At 34.2% G+C, this 16,913-nt stretch overlaps 1 protein-coding gene across 6 annotated transcripts in view; it reads right to left on the reverse strand.

The window, feature by feature from the left end:
* MTF2 (metal response element binding transcription factor 2) overlaps positions 1–16,913 on the reverse strand; it is an 85,747-nt gene that overhangs the window by 12,146 nt on the left and 56,688 nt on the right. For 2 of the 6 annotated variants that reach the window (XM_033863500.2, XM_073810948.1), the window contains 8 exons: positions 14,530–14,728; positions 14,327–14,408; positions 10,464–10,559; positions 10,122–10,222; positions 9,581–9,729; positions 7,504–7,599; positions 6,590–6,658; positions 5,626–5,749 (listed from right to left, as the gene is read on the reverse strand). In XM_033863500.2, the coding sequence (XP_033719391.1) occupies positions 5,626–5,749; positions 6,590–6,658; positions 7,504–7,599; positions 9,581–9,729; positions 10,122–10,222; positions 10,464–10,559; positions 14,327–14,408; positions 14,530–14,728 (916 nt within the window). Of the gene's footprint in view, positions 1–5,625; positions 5,750–6,589; positions 6,659–7,503; positions 7,600–9,580; positions 9,730–10,121; positions 10,223–10,463; positions 10,560–14,322; positions 14,409–14,529; positions 14,729–16,913 lie in introns of those variants that run through there. The other 4 variants (XM_033863507.2, XM_073810950.1, XM_033863515.2 and 1 more) reach the window with 4 other exon arrangements.

The following is a 16,913-nucleotide window of genomic DNA, read 5'->3' on the forward strand; positions in this document are numbered from 1 at the left end:
TTGAAGATAGAGAAAAAAACAGAACCCTGTGGCTCTCCGTTAGAATCTCCCTCAAGAATATTTCCAAGCCATTGACTGCTTTTGTTACTATTACTCAATTAGTTACAAATCCTTTTAATTTTTATTTTAACCAGTTCACATTTCGGTATCTTATGTGAAACTGAGTTATACTATGTCTACACCATGCGCATTAGCATTTGACGTAACAGTGTTGCTAACCATATCAAAAAAGAAACCAGGGTATTTAACGTGGTTTATTCTAATAAATTAATGGCATTTTTTTCTTATTGCCTTTTTTTTTTTTTTTTTTTTTTTTTTTTTTTGCGGTACGCGGGCCTCTCACTGTTGTGGCCTCTCCCGTTGCGGAGCACAGGCTCCGGACGCGCAGGCCCAGCGGCCATGGCTCACAGGCCTGGCCGCTCCGCAGCATGTGGGATCTTCCCGGACCAGGGCACGAACCCGTGTCCCCTGCATCGGCAGGCGGACTCTCAACCACTGTGCCACCAGGGAAGCCCCCTTATTGCTTTTTAAATCTTCACAAGCCATATGTATGAAAAATCTGCTCTACAATTTTGCTGACATTCAACAACAGTTTCTAATTTCTCAAATCCACTCCTTTTTACTTTTTGAAAATCACAATGAACTCTCTTTTTTCTTTTGGTACTTATTCTCTGTGGGTTCCCAGAAATTTTAACTGTAAGTTGCTTCCGCACTCCAGGACTGTTCTGCATAGGACTGTTTATTTCAACTCGCATAATGCGGTCAAGGGTTCCCTTTCTGTATTTTGAAAACGAAGAGTGCAAATATTATAATGTAAATCAAATAAGCTGTATTAGAAGAGCATCATCGGGCTTCCCTGGTGGCGCAGTGGTTGAGAGTCCGCCTGCCAATGCAGGGGACACGGGTTCGTGCCCCGATGCGGGAAGATCCCACATGCTGCCGAGCGGCTTGGCCCGTGAGCCATGGCTGCTGAGCCTGCGCGTCCAGAGCCTGTGCTCCGCAGCGAGAGAAGCCACAACAGTGAGAGGCCCGCGTACCGCAAAAAAAAAAAAAAAAAAAAAAAAAAAAAAGAAGAGCATCATGTTCTAGATCTTCCATCTGACCATGAGGTTTATAATATATATCTTCAACAGAATAATCATTTTTGTTCCTCCCTCTACAGACACTAATCTCACACTATGTTTTCACTTTCAGGGTTGTATATTTCTGTACAGATATACATGCTATTATGTATAGTTACAATTCTTCCCTTCAGTAAAATACATGCCTCAATTACCAATATTTAATTCCACACCACCGAGGCTTAAGTATGCCAAAAGCTTCAGTAATTTGTTTACCAACGTATACACTGCATGCTAATATACAACGCAAGGCCCCAAGTACTGCTTTTAACTAGATTTCTTATAATTTTCACTTAAAAGTATTACACCACCTCTACTATACTACATTTTCTCTAGCCAAAACATTGTTTCTGCCATAGTATTTCACTTGAATTCTACCTATGCTTTTCTCCCTACATCCTTCAAGTGAGGCAGCACTCAACACACTGCTCTCCTATCAACCTTTACATGTTTAAAATTTAAGACCACAGTTAACAGAAAAGTGGGTTGTCCTTACAGAACTGAAATTTCAAATCACATTAGGAAGCAAAGACAAACGATAATAGGCAGATTCTAAAAAGTGTTAATATCTCATTGTAACTCCCAAAAGCAATCTGATACAACCTCATTCTAAACATCTTATTGTATATAAAAACCTTAAGCAAATTTTATTTGGGATGTCAAATGTTATATTACATAGTTTTACTATCTCAAAGAAAATAATTCAAAACAGCAGTTTCTCAAATAGCTAAACTCGGTCTGTGTGATAATCATTAAGGCACCAAGTCTCAAAGATGTTTAACAAGATCACATAAGGAAATGATATAAAATAATCATTGTGTTCTAATATGTTCTAACAATCCTAATAATAATCAAGAAAGAACAAAATATATGATACATAAATGTTAAATTTGCCTTTCAGTATGTAAGGATATAAAGTTGACCCCTGAACAACTGGGGTTTGAACTGCATTGTCCACTTACGTACGGATTTTTTTTCACTAAATACATACTACAGTACCATACCGCGGTTGGTCGGATCTGCAGGTGCAGAACTGCAGACAGGGCAGGGTGCAGAGGGTCAGTGCCTCTAACCCCACGTTCTTCAAGAGTCAACTGTACTCTCTAAAATGTACTCTCTAAAATAAACTCTCTAAAATTCTAGAGCAAACGTCTTTGTCATATAATCTATAGTATGTATAGTAAGAACTGATGTTCAAAATGACTTGAGTGTTCCAACGTACTCAACTAACCAATACAATCATACATCCTTTCATTTACCTCACTTTACTGTGCATCACAGATACTGTGTCTTTTTACAAATTGAAGGTTTGTGGCAACCCTGCCTCAAGCAAGTCTATCAGCTCCATTTTTGCAACAGTATTATTTTTAAATTAAGGTATGCACATTGCTTTTTAAAGACAAAATGCTATTGTGCACAACAGACTACAGTGTAGTGTAAGTATAACTTTTGTATGCACTGGGAAACCAAAAAATTCGTGATTCTCTGTATTGTGATATTCGTTTTATTGCAGCAGCCTGGAACTGAAACCGCAATATCTCTGAGGTATGCCTGTAATATACTTAGCATACAGCAATTCTCATGTTTTGAGAGTACAGTTGGCCCTCAGTATCCCTGGGTTCCAACTGCAGAAAATCAATCAGATACTAAGGGCCAACTGTACTACAACATTTTATATAAGGGACTTGAGCATCCTCAGATTTTGGTATCTGAAGGGGGTCCTGGAACCAATTCCCTATGGATATCAAGGGATAACTGTAATTAATGTTATTTTATAAAAAGATTTTGAATATAAATATAAACAAAAAGAAAATTTTATTAACCTAATTTTGAATTTGTGACAAAATTTAATTTGCAATTCAATTTCAGGTAACCAAAGATTTACTACTTTAATAATTTGGAATAATACATTATTTGTATTATCTTTGTTTCTATTACCACAAACATTTAGAAGTAAACTAAATGAAAACACTGAAAAAATATTACTGACAAATTGTATGGTCTCTTTATCATTAAAATCTCACTCTAAAAACCATTTACAATATTAAGATGAAAATATTAATACAGAGGATTAAAACCTCAACTTCCATCTGTAAATAACTAGTCTGAGGATGAGATGACTAACCTAAGACGTCTGAAATATTTTCTTTTTTTTTAAATGCAGAGAAAGAGCAATGAGAAGTGACTAGAAAGTCACTTGTTCTGATAATAAATTTTATGGCTCCCAAAAATGAAACACTCCTCAGAAAAGTAAAACTTTTCTGTTGTAAAGTTATATTAGATTGTAATCATGTTTTTACTTTTTATATAAAAGAGATATATTTTTCCATTTTGGCAAAGAATAAGAAATTGAAATTTCTTATGTGTTAAGACATTATCTCATAGGTTACAAAAAATAAAACATGTACCTATTGCTGAAATAAACTTTTTCTGACGTGTCAGAAGTTTAGTTGGAACTGAGATACCTGAAATTCATAAACTGAACTCATTTCTTTAAAAACATCTAATTATGGTTTTTATTATTTTCAGCCTCTTCAATAGAATCTAAATTACATTTTTATTTTAATAAAAAATGATAGCATTTGAAATAAATAAAACAACTTGAGTTTGTTTGTTTGGGGTTTTTTTTGAGGTGGACCACTTTTTTAAAGTCTTTATTAAATTTGTTAGAATATTGCTTCTGTTTTTTATGTTTTGGTTTTTTGGCCACAAGGCATGTGGGATCTTAGCTCCCCCACCAGGGATCGAACGCACACTCCCTGCATTGGAAGGCAAAGTCTTAACCACTGGACCACCAGGAAAGTCCCAAAACTTGAGTTTTTATATGCATGCCCGCTATCTATGTGAGGTAACCAATGCAGAATTTAATCATGTAAAACATAAAGTGTACTAAAAGGAATATAGATGTATCTGCATATGAAGTGCTGAAAGAACCATAGCTAGAAAGAAAGCATTTCAAATTAATGTATTAGAACATTAAATATTAAGATGACTATAAAGAACACTATACTTAACAATGCCTTTCACTTTTTTCTCCCATTACTAATCAGTTTATTAAAATTTATCAAATTTACAAGTCACTCACTTTCTCTCAAAAGTCATCTGAAAAAAGCTTTTAACAGAAAACTTAATGAGTATTATATTCCAATTTCTAACACTCAAAACACCTTAGCTCAATTGATTTTAATATCTTTGATTTTAAAATCTAAGTATTCCACAGGTATTTATTTTATGCAACTGATCTACCACTAACTTTTAAATAAATGTGTATTATGCAGTCTTTGATGCCCCATAAAACCCCCAGAACAACAACAAAAAAAACTTGATATCTTACTTGATGTGAACCTTATAAACTGCCTCACGTCTAAAAGCTACAGATGCAGAAACTCTTCCTAAATTTCAAATCAGTTTAGTTTTTACCTCAAAAAGTAATGCATGACTAATTCCACATATTATAAAACAAAAAATTTAATGTCCATATTTTAATATTTAATATCTGTATTTTAATAATTCTAAATAAATGCTAAAAACAAAGTAAATATTAAAGTTACTCTAGTTATTTTCTTCTTTGTGCTATTCTGTAGTTTCAAAATCTTCAATGAATATGCATTAATTTTTACATTGCTTTTTCAAAAAAAGACTCTTTGTAAACCAGCATGAGTGGTTACACTTTGCAAACAAAAAGCAAATGAGATGTCAGAATGAGGGGGATAATCTCTAACTCAGGTAGCTTCACTCTCTAACTTAGCTAACACTACTATCGGGTCTCACTATTCCTGGAAGTTAAATATATATAAGGGAGTACCAACAAGAGAGGAAAGAAGAGTGTTGGTTATATCCCTAAGTTTTATGTATTTATTTATTTTTTGGCTGCATTGGGTCTTGGTTGCTGTGCATGAGCTTTTCTCTAGTTGTGGCTAGCTGGGGCTACTCTTCGTTGCAGTGCGTGGGATTCTCATTGTGGTGGCTTCTCTTGTTGCAGAGCACGAGCTCTAGGTGCATGGGCTTCAGCAGTCGCGGCACGCGGGCTCAGTAGTTGTGGCTCATGGGCTCTAGAGCACAGGCTCACTAGTTGCTCCATGTGGGATCTTCCCAGACCAGGGATTGAACCCATGTCCCCTGCATTGGTAGGTGGATTCTTAACCACTGCGCCACCAGGGAAGTCCCCATCTCTAAGTTTAGAGTAAACTTAGAAGAAAAGGGGGAGGAATCATAAGTAAGATACCCAATAATAAGGATTTCTCCCTCCCTTCTATCTTTATCTACAGTGATTTTCACTTCAGAAAATGGAAGAATCAAGTAATTTACTTCCTCCTACATTTTTCCTCAAGTCAAGAGGCAACAAACAGGAGAATGAGGGCTATAGCCTCACCAAAGATTATTTCTCCCTAACTAAACATAAAATGCTACTTTAGACGTATGGCTTATACATGTGCGATAGTTGCTTTTAACAAAACAAAAAAGACATTAAGTAGCTAATGAAGTTAGCTCTAAGACCACCTACCTCTCCAGGGTGCAATCTATCCCAGTTTTCATTAATGTATGTCATAAGCTCAAGTTCAGAATCAAAGTATTTCTTCTTGTGAATAACACTTAGGTTGTAAAGGCATAGGTGTGCTATATCTACCCTGGAATCCAAAAATAATCAAACTTTATGAAAACAATGTTTTTGGTTATTGTTTAAAAATCACACAATATTTTTATAAAACCAGCAATTAAAAAATCCAAAGTATTTAGGTGAACAGAGGGTTAATATCACAAGTCATATTCACAATAAGTCATTACATATGAAAATAAATGAAAAACATTAACTAAACATTTAATTTATCCTGAATAGTAAAAATTAAAAGATATTTGATTTCTTGAAATACATTCAAAGAGGACCTGACTCTAAGAAAAAATAACTTATGATCTAAAATTTCATGTTTTCACTACTACATAAGCTACAAAATGGATCACACTTTAACAGACTTTTATCTGATTCATGAATTAAATCTTATCTTTTCCTAAAATATGTAAAATATTTGACAAAAATTTCTAAGCACTTACTATATAAACATTTTCAGTAAATCTCCAAAATTCATCGTACTTCCCATGCCCAAGGATTACTTAACTGAGGCAGAAATTGGTATATTTGTTATAAGACGTTTCTCTGTTCTACTGATGCTATTCTGAAGGCCCAAAAGAACTAGAAACATGAATAAGAATTTTGAAGATCTAAAAGATATTTGAAAGTTACTTTTTATGCCATTAGAAACTGAATGGGCTTACTACTTCAGCAATAAAACTAGATAATCTTTGGGGAAGATGACATCAGGCTTGAGGATAAATACAGGAAAAGAAATAAAGCCAGGCATAAAGAAGAACAAATTTTTATTTAAGGTAAGTAAATCTATATAGAAAGTTTCATCCTGTAGATTTAAAAATATGGCTCTTTTTTGTTCCTTAACAGAAATGTCCATACTTACCATTGTAATGGTAGACGTTTGAGGTATTCTGGTCCAGAACTGCAGACAGAGCAAATAAATGTATAAAACCTAAGGAAAAAAGAAAAGTTATATACTGAGTAATCAAGAATACATATAAATTATTTAACAATTAAAATTAATATTCAGCAAGTGCAAATCCTACGATTGACATAAGGACTGATACACAAAGCAAAATATAATTTGAATCATGACACTGTGCTTTAAAGAGTTTCTTTTCCAGTAATGACAAATAATAAAATAGTTTGTATATGGGGGAAAGGGGCAATTTTTTTTTAACCATTAGAGACCTTCAGAGTTCACATACAGATTGATATACAGGCATAGTTTACTAATGGCTTGTGTGTAACGGGAATTGTGATGGCTACTCCTATACACATTGTCACTTTTCAATGCTCAAAACAACATGGTAGAAAAAGCCCAGGAGACAAGCTGACCTTCCTAAGGTCAGAAAGACAATAAATCACATAAGCTAAAATCTAAACCCAGAGTTTTTGATGTTACATTTAGTGATCTAATTTTTCTTCTAGAGCTCTCTCTGCTATTTCATGCTCTCTTAATCCAAAAAGACATTAGGTCTATCTTTGAGGTTCTTTGGATCCCCTTGAGGTTCTTTAAAAGAAGGTACCAATGAGAATAGTTTAGAGTACTGTGGGGCAATAGGTGCAAATATGTTCACCGGTCAAATACTTAAAAGCTTTCTGCAATATCCAAAAGTACAAAAATTATGTGCTTTTTTAAATTATATATACTTTAAGTATATTAAACAATATATTCCCAAGGTGAACCTTTTACAAATCATTATTAAAACTACTTTTAGAAATGTGAAAATGAAAAAACATAAATACAATTTTAAAAAGCTAAAAAAAGAAATCAGTCAAATGCCCTTCTCTCACCTGTCTCCAAATAGCATTGGCTTTTGAAGGCATTGCACACAAGCTTCATGAAACCACTGTTTACATTTGCAGCACTGTAGCATCTTTAAATACCAGCTATAAGAAAAAGTTTAAAATTACTACCTTTCATGATGTAAAGTTTAAAAAAAAAAAAACAACGACAAAAGTGACATACAGAATATAGTTCTGATTACAGTATCACATTTCTGGTATATTTAGTGCTAAACGTTTTCTTCCCAAAAAGGTTATTAATACTGACCATTTCATTCCTCTTCTCTTTTATCCATGAGAATTTATAAGCTCTTGAAAGCTACATCTACTATTTCTAATCAGTAAGTGCCTGGGTCCTAATTAGTAAAGGATCTTTGTGAAGCCTGGGATTTTTTCACATCAACAGTCTCAGAGGTCACTGATATGTAGAGCTATTTGTCTCATATACCAAATAGCCATAGGCAACTTTATGCCTTCACTGTGTTTCTATTATTCTTGTTCCTTATAATGAAAAGAAAAGGAGTACAGCAATTTAATAAATTTGGTTAACATAACCACAAATCTAATCTAAAACTCCACCAGGTATGAAGGCTTTGTGACAAATTTTGTTCTCTTTCAGATGGCTGAAGATGCTAAAACTGAATCTTCAGCTAAAGATATCCTCTCTTTTTAGTTAGTACATGGTTTTAATATCCTTACTTGCCACCCAAATAACGCCTTTTCTTCAAATAATTCTTTTGCTCAGTAAGTTAGCCCCACGTTAATTTTAAGCCATACACAGGCAAAGGCAAGATGCTACTAGTAAGGTCATTCATTCATCAAAAGACTAATGAATACTATGTTCTAAGTACTCTGTTAGGTGTTAAAGTGTTAGCAATATCAAACATAGTTCATAAAGTCATAGTACTTAAAGAACAATGAACAATCTGCTTCATAAAACTTAAAGAACAATGAACAATCTGCTTCATAAAATAATGTTTATAAACTAAGATGCTAGGTATAAATGAGTAAAGGAGAAAGATCAATCTCTAGGTTCACTTTAGCTCTTATAAATGATTTAAAGAAACCAGAGAGAATGCTTCTTAAACCTGCAGGCAACCAAAAACTGAGAAATGTTATAAAAATGTTAAACCACAAATAAAAATTCCATAAGACTAGAGACAAGGTAGAATGAAGAACTAAAATTTCATTCATTTACATATTCATTTATTCATGTTTTCATCACTGAACATCTTATATGTCCCAGCATTCTTCTAGAGAGCAGCCCTGTCTTAAGAGAAACATGGAGTCTGATAAGATTTAAGAAACCAATAATTATAATTTAATAGAGTTAAATGTAAAGTTATCCACTAACATTTTTTAAAATGTAGTACAAATACATGATGCACAATTTGGTTTAATATCAGCTTGTATGAAAAAAAGAACTAAAAGCTTTAGTTTTAGTTGACCATCTACAAACCCATAATGAGCCAAAAGAATATGATGGGACGACCAAAGAGGGGTAATACAATCTTTCCTTGCAACAGAAGCATAATACCTAGAACTCTAATAGCTTCGTTATATTCTGTCAGATTATTCCTGGAAACACTGCATTTTGTAATCATGGCACCATTATTTCAAGAGTAAACTTTCAAAAACTGAAGAGCAACAAAGACAGAGTTTGGAAAACACATCATAAAGAATGTTTGATAGGAATGGAGATTTTAAGCCTAGAAAAGAGAACACTTGGTATGTGAGTCATGGGAGTGGGAAATACGATTACTGGATTTAAGTATTTTAAGAGCTACCTCCTAAGAAAGATAAGATGCATGTGTTTAGTTACAAAGAGCAGAACTAGAACCAGTGATCAGAAGTTAAAGGTAAATTTCTAAACATTCTTAATTAGAACTCTGACTCACTTATTTAGCAAACATTTAATGATAAAGATGAATAAAACTACAGCTTCTAATCCCTCCCAATTTTCTTTATTGATACTTTCATGCATTTACAATTCACTATCACTCCCATACCACAATCAATAACAAAAATAAAGTGGACAATATAAGCAATTAAAAATTAAGGGCATTAAATAACCATATTTACTTACTCTCCAGGGCCTCCACAATAGCAGTAACATTGCTGGACATTGGTTTTATGACCTGCATCCCATTCAAGGTCTGCCACACTATAGGGTAATGTTTGCTTCATGACTTGCAATGCTTTGGCATTTGGTCCTTTCTTAAGCGCACCACCCCTCTATATTAGAGGGAAAAAGTTATTTAAAAGAGTGAAGGATAAAATTTTAAATACAATTCTATAATTTTAAAATGCTTCTGAAACTTATGAAGAAATTTCCATTCTAAATTTCTTACCATATCACAAACTGTTTGACCAATAATAATCTTTATTTATTTTGTTGTCTTTTCTTTCAAATTATTGCCCCAATTCCAAGACCACTATCAGAAAATAAGTGCAAGAATAGTTGCAAGTCACTTAAGCATCATTAGTCAAACAATAAGCAGTACCTCTTTCTACCCAAGATTGATTGCTCATTTCATTCAAATAAACTTTCAACGTACACAATCATTACGTTGATAGTGTCTTACAAATTCCATTTAGGGCGTTAGCCCAAAACACTTAAAAGATACCTTTGTTGTTGTTGCAAAAACACACTGTCGACAGAGCCATTTTTCATCTGAATCAATCACACTGGAATCAATATGAGGTGTGTGACACAACTGATGATATCCTTAATATCAAAAAAAGCATAAAGCAAATTCTCTTTTATTAATAAATACTGCAACACAATTTAAAGAAGGCATTTTAGTATTCTCTTTTCCTACGTTAATATATTTACAACTGATGACTAAACTTATGGTAACAGCTTCAAATTACCAATGTAAAGAATTTTTAATCATTAATCTTCAACAGGGGCATTAAGTATGTAATAAAACTTTTCCACAAGATTAAAAAAAAAAATCAATGTTTACCTTGGCCACACTTATCACATATAACCATTTCATTGGGAGCTTCTGAATACTCTTCTTGACATATTGTACAGACCATTTCCCCACTTCCAGTGGCTCCTGAAATATTTAAAATATACATAAAGAATTGTTCCATATAACAAAACCACTTTTTTTACTCAGTGAGTAGCCCATATTGGCAATGTCTGTTTCCTAGATCATAATGGTATTTTCTCAAGGCAAAGTACTATACACAAAATGCTCTCTCTCTGCTCCTTATCTGTGTTCTTCCTACCTTTAACTTAAGATGCCTCACTGTCTACATTCATAATTTAATCTGCTTTTTGGCAGAGGGCATAATTTAAACTGCTCTCAGGCAGGATCCCTTACCATTTACTTCCAATATTCCCACCCTCTTGGGAGGCGAGAGAAGGGGATGTTTTGTGAACACTAGAACTACTCTCCAGAACACACACCTACCCATGAACATTACTCATTCACCCTACACTGCGTAACATCATGAGACTAAAGAAAAGGGGCAAGGAAGATCCGCCAATGACTCCCTACTCTCAAGATTCTGAACACTTCTTTTTACTTACTAATGTATAAAAAAGGCTGAACACTAATTATTTGATCTCCAGCTTCTGAAATCTGGAACTATGGTGTCAAACAACATACCTAAACAATAACCCACTGAAACAAAAATGAGGGGTTCCAGTTATTAATTACATTTTACCTGAATAGGTAAGTTATTTCTTCCTTAAACATTTTTATTCTAAAAACAATTTTATTCTGCAAAATTTAGAATATAATTTTATCACTTTAGCACAATTATTTCCAATAATCTCTTCTCATGAATTTCAATATACATAGTTAAAATACTAATACATACACTTTATTCACATACCAACAATAATAAAAAGGTACAATTTTGTGCTATGAGCCAGCATTGTGTTAGGCTCTTGATACATATTATTTTAATTCCACAATTTATTAGATACATATCCTATTTATAGAGAAGAATTGAAGCTCAGAAAGATAAAGTATATAATCCAAGTACCCTCAGTCACGGAGTATCAAGGCTAGGATTCAAACCCAGATACACCAGAGTCCATATTCTCTCCACTGTGAGATGCTTCTTTTCATTAATACTATGTAATGTTTTTTCCATCAAAAGCATTTCTCACACTGTAGTTTTCAAATGTATAACTTCTAAAAGCTGTATAATATTCTGTCCAGTGGAAAGAACCAAGTTTACTTTATTATGACTCTATTCTTAGATATGCAGGTTACCAAATTTTTTGCTTGTTCGTTTTTTGCATTTTTCCTTTTTTGTTTTGGCTCTTGTCCTCTCTCCTCTCCTCTCCCAGGCTTTGTTTGCTTGGCTGGATGTGGCTTCCCATAGTTTCTCAGTTTATGGCTCCAGTCACGAGAGCGACCAGACTGAGCCTAGAACCTCTCAGTCCAAATCTGCAACTTCCTGGAAAAGGACCAATAGCCCAGATTGTGGTAGGTGCCTGATCTGACTCCCACTATAACCATGTGGACTGGTGTAGGAGAAGGCAGTTCCTCGTAAAAGAGGATGCTGATCCGTCAAACAATATGCGTTCACCCTCAGGAAACAATCCTGAGGAAGCAGAGAATTGCCTTTACTTGTGAAATCCAACATGTCTTTTTTATCATCAAGTTTACAAAAACTTTCCGTGTAGCTTAGTGGCCTTCTATAGTCTCCCTCACTCTAAACCCAAATGACTATAAAGCCATTTCATCTTAGATATGCCAAATTTTTTGTTGTTGTTAAAAGAAAGCTGCAGCAAATATTTTTCATCTAGATTTTTTACTTATGAATTATTTCTTTTGAATAAACTGCTACAAATGAGTCTGCTGTATAGATGAAAGCATATAAAACATCTTTATGTATTTACTGCAACTATTAAATATCCAAAATAGAAATTTACATTGCCACCAGCAGTGTATCATTTTCACAGAAACCATAACAGTATTAGGTATTAAGATTAAAAATCCTTTTAAAATTATTTAATGGTTTTAATATACTATCTCCCTGTTGTAACGTACATTTCTTTGACTACCAATATGACTATACATTGTTCCTACTTACGAAAAAATTTTAAAAGAATCTTATGAGTGAAATTACTATAATTTTTAAGTTATTTTGATATATAACTACTATAAGCAGGATCCTTACAGGAAGAAAACTACTAAAGCTACACTCCACACTGACATCTGCCATATTGCAATTTTCAGGTTCACTTACCCATTCTATATCAACTGCAAGTTACATACATGTGTGCTACTTTCTGGGTGTTACAAAGAGTTAAATGGTCAAGTAGCTATCCTATCTCATTATGAGGATAGTAAAAGGAGCCAGCGAGGAAAAAACAACCACAGACCACTGAACTGATATACTGGATATGCCACATGTAGGACAAGACCCCCTCACTTTCACAACAACTTTCTATCTATGTACAACTGGTTTTCTTCTTCCCTTCTGGAAGGGAGGAAGGATGGGAGGGAGGGAAGAAAACACAAAGACAGACCTATATGTAACCCACAGGCACCTCAAAATGGTAGAAAAGTTGAAAGGGACACATAGTTAATACAACGGGAACAGAAGCAGTATAACATGTTTCAGTTCCACCATAGAGAACCATATTTACAAACTAAGCAAAAGGGATAATTCTGTATGCAGGGTAATAAGATCTGTTCAATATTACTACTGCTGGAGACCTCCTATCTGCCTCCTATTCCTTTCCTCACTGACCCCTCAATTTGAGATTCAAAACGTAACTTTAGACCTTTAAACTGATAAGTCCTAAAAACTGTAAAAAGTTTCTTTCACTAGAAAGACATTTTACTAGAGTAACAGCTATTGAGTTCTCCACCTAATCCCTGAGTACCATGTATAAAAATGGCAACTACAACATTCCAATTCCTTTACCAGAACTTTTTTTATTCTTTAAAAAAAAACTAAGAGTGAAATCAAGAAATTGAACACAGCAGTAACCTACCATAAAGTCGCATTTGGGATTCAAATTAAAAACCCAATTGATAAATACTTTACAGAATGTCTCCTTTCTACAGGGGGAGATATAAAAACACCTTAGTGCAGGCCCATTAACCCATTAAAAGGATACCAAAAGTAGGGCTTTAGTGTGCAGCTGAAGTACTCAGATTTTTACTATTCATAATTTTTTATAAAGCACTTTCCATGAAATAGATACCTGAAAAAAATACCTTTATTTAGCAGATTCAAAAAACATACAGTGATTATAGCTTGCAAAAATAAAAAGCATAACAAGAAACATACCTATAACCAAACCAAAGCATACCTGTATTCATTTTTACTTGTACCCAAATACAGCCTCATTTTCCCATCTAAACATAAAAAACCATAACTAAGCAGTAATTTTAAACTATTCTTATCAATGAATATTTCTAGCATTCTAAAGGTATTTAATAGTCCTAATTCCCCAAAACATCTGGCAAACAGTATGTTCTCAATAAATATTAGCTCTCTATATTACTTTGTACTAATACAGCCAAGTAACAGCAAAGGTGAAGTTGTGTTACTCATATTAGTAACTAAAATTTTTCTTCAAAGTTCTTAGAAGGGTCCTAACAATAATTTATACATGTGCGCATCAGTGATGCATCTGTCGTCTAATCTATCTCTACCCTAACAGAGCAATTCTTGTTCTTCTTATGGTCTATAAAATAGATTATAACTCCTTGAAGACTCTGAAGAATACATGGATTTTTTTAGTTATCTTAATACACTGTACTAAACAGAAAACACTAGAAAATGACAAGCTGAAGAAAATAAAATTTTAGTGTAAATCGTGTCCAAGGGAAATAGTAGCACCTGCCTGTTTGAATGTCCTTCCAGAGAACCCAGGATTTAGAACTGTCTTCAAATATGATGAAGCAGCTCTGTTTCAATATGTTTATCTGAAATACAGAGGAAAACTTATGGTGATTTCTTTTAAAATCAAAACCACGAAGTTAAATTTCAATCCAATATTATTAAAAGTTTACTACAGAAACTGCAAAAGATATTAAGGTAACTTGCCTTTTTGATAGTTCCAAGATAAAACAAGCCATCTGACCATCTAGCTAGGACATCCTGACCCTCTTCAAATTTACATGCTGGCTTTTTGACTTTATGTCCATCCTGTAAAGACAGCTTGGTCAAGGATGTTGGGGTCTTTTGGTTTCGACGTAAAGGAGACCGCTTGTGGACCAGTGAATTACCTGCCCCTGTAGAGTCTCTGTTTAGGAAATAAATAACCATATATAAGACTGACTGAAAGGGAGGGGATATCTGTATGTGTATGGCTGATTCACTCTGTTGTGCTGTGGAGGCTAACACAACATTGTAAAGCAACCATACTCCAATAAAAATTAATAAAACGAAACAGAACAGGACTGATTTACTTATAGAGCTTATTTTATAACAATCATATATTTCATGTATTAATCAAATTTTTTTACTTACTGAAAACCTTACATTTAGGGAAAATATTAACAAGTACCTCAAATCATAAAAACTCCAGAAACAAAGAAGCTTAAAATAAAATGATAGCAGTTGTCAATATTCATTCAATGAGGCCAGGATTCAGCAACCACTCCAAGGTAACATATTCAGGGCAGCTCTCATCAAAATGACAGCTGTAAGTTGAAGTGGGTAGGCCATGGTCATAAGCAAAGGATGCCGTGAATCTCATATCTAGGTTTAGATAAACTAAAAGAAGCTGCATAGTACAATTTCATAAGCACTTGATAAAGAATAAAAATGATCAGGCCAACAGATACACACTACTATAGGTAAAACAGATAAACAACAAGGACCTACTGTATAGCACAGGAAACAATATTCAATATCTTGTAATAAGCTATAATGGGAAAGAATCGGAAAAAGAATACATATATAGGGACTTCTCTGGCAGTACAGGGTTAAGACTCCACGCTCCCAATGCAGGGGTCACTGGTCAATCCCTGGTCAGGGAACTAAGACCCCGCACGCCATGTGAACAAAAAAAAGAATACATACATATACACATATATACGTATATGTATAACTGAATCGCTTTGCTGTACACATGAAACACTGCAAATCAACTGTACTTCAGCTTAAGAAAAGATTATGCCACATGTAGTTAAAACACACTAACCAGTGACTCTGGGTAGTTGGGTATATTCAACCCACTGGAAGGGTAGTCATGACCTACCTCCAGGGAATCACTACTGAATTAAGCCTTGTTTATTGACGGGAATGTGTCACAGTCCCTCAAATATGCAGAATGGAAGTTTAAAAAAAAAAAACTAAGAGCCACCAATTTCACAAATCATACTCAACTGAGAAGCCAATTATAAGATCAGTTACATTTTTTAAGCATAAGACCCCAAAATTACATTGTAACTTATATATCAGTTATTGTATAAACAGCATAGCATACCACCAACAGCTTTCTTAAAGAAAACAAAGCCGTATTTGTTTGGTTTCACTTTCCCAATTTAGATTTTTTTTACTAACTAAACATACAACAGTACGTAAAACTAGATAGACGATAATTCAAAAACAGTATAAAAGTTAAGTAAAAACAAAACAAATAGGGAAGAAAAAAAATGTTTCCAATTGGGAATACTTATTTTCATTACCTATAAGGATAAACAAATTCTGGGAAATTCTGTCATAAACTACAACATGAACAAACCTTAAAGACATTACGCTAAAGCAAAATCAGCCAGACAAAATGGACAAATACTGTATAATTCCACTTACATAAGGTTATAAGAGCAGTCAAATTGATAGAGACAGAGAGTAGAATGGGGATTACCAGTGGCTTGGAGGAGGGAAGAGAAACTCTACACACTTCTAAAGTGTACAGAGTTTCAGTTTGAAAGATACACTACATTTTAAAAATATACAAAGGAATATGGGCTTCCCTGGTGGCACAGAAATTGAGAATCCACCTTCCAATGCCCAGGACATAGGTTAGAGCCCTGGTCCGGGAAGATTCCAAATGCCACGAAGCAACTAAGCTCGTGCACCACAGCTGCTGAGCCTGTGCTCTGGAGCCCGTGAACCACAACTACTAAAGCCCGTGTGCCTAGAGCCCATGCTCCGCAACAAGAGAAGCCACCACAATGAGAAGCCCGCACACTGCAACGAAGAGTGGCCCCCACTCGCCAAAACTAGAGAGAGCCCAGGCACAGCGGCAAAGACCCAATGCAGCCAAAAATAAATAAATAAATAAATAAATAAAATTTATTAAAAAACTTAAAATTAAAAAAAATAAAAATATCCAAAAGAATAATGACTGATAGCATCCCATATCTGCTAAAAAAACATTAATCTATATAACCAAGAAGTTAAACAAACTCCAAGTAGGATAAATACAAAGAGATACACATCCAGACAAACCACAGTAAAAATGCTGAAAGACAGAGAAA

Source organism: Tursiops truncatus, chromosome 1 (genome assembly GCF_011762595.2).
Source record: "Tursiops truncatus isolate mTurTru1 chromosome 1, mTurTru1.mat.Y, whole genome shotgun sequence".
NCBI lineage: Eukaryota > Metazoa > Chordata > Mammalia > Artiodactyla > Delphinidae > Tursiops > Tursiops truncatus.